The sequence below is a fragment of the Spinacia oleracea genome, chromosome 4, assembly GCF_020520425.1.
Source record: "Spinacia oleracea cultivar Varoflay chromosome 4, BTI_SOV_V1, whole genome shotgun sequence".
NCBI lineage: Eukaryota > Viridiplantae > Streptophyta > Magnoliopsida > Caryophyllales > Amaranthaceae > Spinacia > Spinacia oleracea.
The window spans coordinates 93,378,134-93,382,699 of record NC_079490.1 but is presented as its reverse complement, the minus strand read 5'-3'; the positions used below and the strand labels follow the sequence as shown (position 1 = coordinate 93,382,699).

The following is a 4,566-nucleotide window of genomic DNA, read 5'->3' as shown; positions in this document are numbered from 1 at the left end:
TCGCACAAAAGAGCCCTTGTGCGGCCCTGCTTTGTACCACGATTGCACAAAATGGAATTTTGAGGCAGAATGTCCTCAGCTTTGGTGTTCGACCGCATAAAAATATCACTCGCCCGCACAAAGATTTGTGCGCCCAAACAAAATGGTTGTGCGACCACATTGAAGATTTTGGGAAATTTGGCTAAGTCAGGTCTGTTCGATCGCACAGAAATTCTGTGCGGTCGAACATGACGAAGGATGTTGGTCTTCGCTCTATTTGCTCGCACAAAAATTATGTGTGCCCACACAAGTTTTCTTTGTCCGATCGCGCAGAGGGTATGTGCGACCGAACGTCGACGCGGGCTGGCTTAATTTGAATTTCGAGCTTCTATTTGGGGAAACATATAAATAGCTTTTTCGATTATTTTTCAATAACAATTCATTTTAGAGTTTCCAAATTAGATTTCGGAATATTTAGAGAGAGAATTCTTAGTTTTTCAAGCTTTGGATTAGGAGAGAGAAACTTCATTGGAGGAAGCTACAACTTGTAATTCCCTTTCAACTCTTTGATTCTTTTTGCAATTTCAATTCAATCTTTTACGCTTTGATATTCTTCTTTAATTTCTTGATTGTTCAATTGCTTTGATGATAGTTTTGGTTGATTCTAATTTTCCATTGATTCTCAATTGAATTCTTAGTTTCTTGATTCTTTAATTCAATCCTTCAATTCAATGTCTACTTGCTTTGAATCCTTGATTTCCTTAGTTAAAACCATGAGTAGTGAGTTATTTCTAGTTAGGGATAAGGGTGAAACTAGGGCTAAATTGGGGGAAATTGAAGGATGATTGTTGATTATTGATGTGATTAAATTTGATTTGATGATAGGATTTCCATGACTAATGAATTAGTAGTTGCAAATGCTAGTTTAATTCGGATTGATTGGAGTGCTTCATCTTGATTTGGCAAGAGATTGTGAATCTCTATGATGCATGTGAAAAGTAGGTCTGAATTGCAAGTTGTCTAGTCCTAGGATCATGCGAGAGCTTTTCGTAGACTAGAGAACTTAGCGCGCTCTATCCGAGAGGTCGCGAGCTCGTCAATAGTAGCTTTTCCCCTATATGTCAAGTCATTGCATCGTAATTGTGTGATTAGCCTTTATCCTTCCCCGATTACACTAGTCTATCCCGAATTCCCTAACGCTTTCCTTTATTTGCAAAAACTTGTTTGATATCTTAGAATTGTAGTCGATAATTCAATTTCAAACTCCGTCCTAAACTAGCTTAACAATTGAACTCACTTCACTCCGTTTCCTTGGGACGATACCTATGCTTGTCGCTATAGCTCATATAGCCGGTTAGTTAGGTGTTTGATAGATTTTGTTTGATAAAGGTGTATTCATTTAACGACGGAAAGTACCTCTATCACTTGGTATGTGGTTGACAAAGGTGTTTAGACACTTTAAGATTGATACTAGTAATGATGCTGCGCGAAGTAGTGCATGTCATACATTTTCTATCAGTACGCCCACCACAAATATGAAGTGTACATATGATGTGTTGAACTCTGTATGGGTTCTTCCAGATGGTACCCAAGCAGGTGTTGGTGCGGTGAGTAATCAAGAATCTGACCCACACCATAGTGGAGGTGAACCGGACAATGCGCAAGTTCAAGGTGAAGATCCAGACGAATTTTTGCGCCATGTACATCTTGGTGTGTTCGGCTTTGAGAATTTAGTACGGGTTAGCATGGTCGAGTCATTGTTAAGGTATATGCACCCGGAAGTATTTACTAACGAAGTGATGCTCGACATTCATGATAAGTTATATACATCACTCAAATCGGAGTACCAACCCTGTCAAATTGAAGAAGAACCCCCCTGGAGAGGATTGCTTTCAAGGGTGCATCACTGAAACTGATAATTATGGTTAGTTTAGATTCCTTTGCTTGAAATGTTGTAAAATATGTGTTACATACCCTAAACCCTAAATATCTGTTCACTGCAGATGTTGATGGTTCGAAGGGTTTTGAGGACGGTGATGACGTTAGCGGAAGTGGAGAAGATGATGACAACGCTACCGGAGCTGGAAGAGATGATGGAGCTGCAGAAGATGATGACGACGCTATGGAACCTGGAGACATTGATGTAGCTGCAGCAGACGATGACGATGCTACCAGAACTGGAACAGATGATGACGACGATGCATAAAAGAGTATAATAACTTATTGGATGGCCATGATGATTCGTCTCACCGTGTTATTAATCTGAAAACGATGTTAATTTTGTATATGGTGATAAGTCTGAATTAGCAGATACTCATTAGCTTTTGGTTAGTACTTGTGAAATAATGTCACCGGACGTGACCAAGTATGTTTTTGGTTTGTGTTTTAAGTTGGCTATCACCGAGTTCATGTTTGGAAATGACCAAGTCTATAATTACAACCCTTTATGCACAAAGACTCATGTTGGTAGTTACCGTGAGTGTGTTTGGTAATTGCGTTGTGTATACCTGATAGAGAATTGTTTTTGTTAAACGTATGAGAACAGTTTCTGGTAGTGTCCTGATGTTGTATAGGTAATTACCAAGACATAACAGGGATGGAAGCAAAACAGGGAAGTAGATGCAGAAGATGATGACGACGCTATGGAACCTGGAGACATTGATGTAGATGCAACAGAGATTGGAGCCAGATACGGTAAGGTCGACAAATGCATAATAAAGAATACCGTTAATGACAATTTTGATACCTGTAATCACAATTATAATAAACACATCCATATGATGAAACAATAGCCCGTGTCCTGAATTAAAAGCAACAACAAGTGTCATTGAATAATTAATAAAAAGAAAAATATTCAACATTCAATTTGATTTACCTCAAATAACTAATTTGTTAACAAATTAATGACATTCTGAACCTGATGGCGCCGTCCAAAATTGTATACGGTGACTACCACGAAGAACTAATTTGTTAACAAATTAAACTTGGGATTCTGACTAAGTGGGTTCCTATACCCGTTTACAAAAGAGGGTTACCTATTCGAACCGTTACTATCCCCAAAAGATTTACAAAATGTTATCTTATTTCCCATTTGCTCATTTGATTTTTATAGGTGCCCAAATGAGGAAATGTGCAACAAACAAAGCTGTCACTACCAATTTTGTCTTGGCCCCAAATCAAAAACAGTTGGTTCTGTTTTGTATTGACTAACTTCATAGCTGTCGACGGCTTCAGAAGCCTCACCACTGGTATATGTTCCTGGCATTAAATCTCCCAAAAGAAAAGAGGGCTCACAAAGGCCAATGTTAGAGGTGGCAGCCGGAGTAGTCGGTGGTGACTAGTTGAGGTCAATGGACTTCGGCTTCTCGGGACTGTTGGATTACTCTTGTGGATTTGTGGCTTTCTTTTTAAGTCCCCTGCCCGCTTGCAAAACTTTGGGATCACCGATTCCGACCAATGTCGCTTTCTTTGGGATTCCCTCTGCTTTCTCATCATGGTTTTCCAGAGAAATCAATACCTTTGACAAAACATTCTTTAACCATATTGACCCGTTGTAAGATCTATCTACCAACCTGCATTTGTATGCCAAACCCATTTAAATATGCAAACCAACCAACGAACGCAGTATCAGTCTGCTCTTTAAATTCGTCCAGTGTGTGACCATAAGACAGGCCTGCCTTGGCATATTTCGTCCATCTTCGAAGTATACAACCCCTTGGTATCTCGGTCATGTGTCTATACTTCATTACAGCAAACATGTGGCGACAGGGTATGCCCACAGATTCCAACTTCATGCAGCAGCAATACATCTTGTGGAGCTTAGCATTGTGTATTACAATGTACTGTGCTTTCATGTACTCAGTATTACTCAACCAATAAATATTAGTTACCCCATCAAAATGTGTCTTATCCTGCTTAAACTTCACAACAATATGCGATGACTCGTAGTTCATCTCTTTGCATAACATATCGTACCAGTTCCTTGTGTACGCTGTTGCAGCATGTGTTTTCACACCTGAAAGGACCCCTTTGATAATCGGAGTTGTGTGCTTCGTTTGGTAGTCGAGTCCTGATTCTGTGAACCTTATATCTTTCAACACTTGATCATACAATTCAACAAATTTGTACAACATAATTTTATTTATTAAAAACTGTCTTCATTGAGCTGTTCATGGATTCACACCATTGTGTACTTCTCATACCCGCATAAACCAAAAGCAGTAAAATGGGTAGTGACCTAAACATAGTAAGGTAGGTGCCTTGTAAAAATATAAAGGGGTAGGTGAAATGGGTAGTGGCCTAATTATGGTATGGTAGGTGTAGACACCTACTTTTGTCCCCATTCCCGATAGGGAAGGTTCGATGATGAAAGCGTAAATCTCCACTTGACAACGCATCTCCTATAAAATAACGAATCTCGATCACCCCTTTTCATTTCACCTGAAACCTGCTATTTATAGAAACCTTCTATTAATGGAAACCTGCTAAAAATAGTAAACTGCCGTGATGGGTAGTTGTTAAAAGTGGCAAGTCATAAAAGATAGAAACCTGTCAGAATTAGGTGTTGCACTCTAACATAAATCCTAA

The 4,566-nt window shown here is 39.2% G+C and overlaps 2 protein-coding genes across 2 annotated transcripts; one reads left to right on the top strand and one right to left on the bottom strand.

Moving 5' to 3' along the window:
• Positions 1-1,514: 1,514 nt before the first annotated feature.
• Positions 1,515-2,185, top strand: LOC130471712 (uncharacterized). The gene is made up of 2 exons (XM_056841982.1): positions 1,515-1,689; positions 1,983-2,185. The coding sequence occupies exons 1-2, from the start codon at positions 1,515-1,517 to the stop codon at positions 2,183-2,185; spliced, it is 378 nt and encodes a 125-aa protein (XP_056697960.1).
• A 1,173-nt stretch (positions 2,186-3,358) lies between these two features.
• Positions 3,359-4,112, bottom strand: LOC110806011 (protein FAR1-RELATED SEQUENCE 3-like). The gene is made up of 2 exons (XM_022011647.1): positions 3,601-4,112; positions 3,359-3,551 (listed from the first exon to the last, which is right to left on the bottom strand). Exons 1-2 carry the CDS (start codon positions 4,110-4,112, stop codon positions 3,359-3,361), a joined length of 705 nt encoding a protein of 234 aa, XP_021867339.1.
• Positions 4,113-4,566: the final 454 nt, after the last annotated feature.

Bases quoted from the DNA above. Each gene is read 5' to 3' on its own strand.
- LOC110806011 (XM_022011647.1), bottom strand. From the start codon at position 4,112: ATGTTGTACAAATTTGTTGAATTGTATGATCAAGTGTTGAAAGATATA. The intron at 3,552-3,600 runs GTTCGTTGGTTG...ATACAAATGCAG, and splicing joins AAAGAGCAGACTGATACTGC to GTTGGTAGATAGATCTTACA.
- LOC130471712 (XM_056841982.1), top strand. From the start codon at position 1,515: ATGAAGTGTACATATGATGTGTTGAACTCTGTATGGGTTCTTCCAGAT. The intron at 1,690-1,982 runs GTGTGTTCGGCT...TGTTCACTGCAG, and splicing joins TTTGCGCCATGTACATCTTG to ATGTTGATGGTTCGAAGGGT.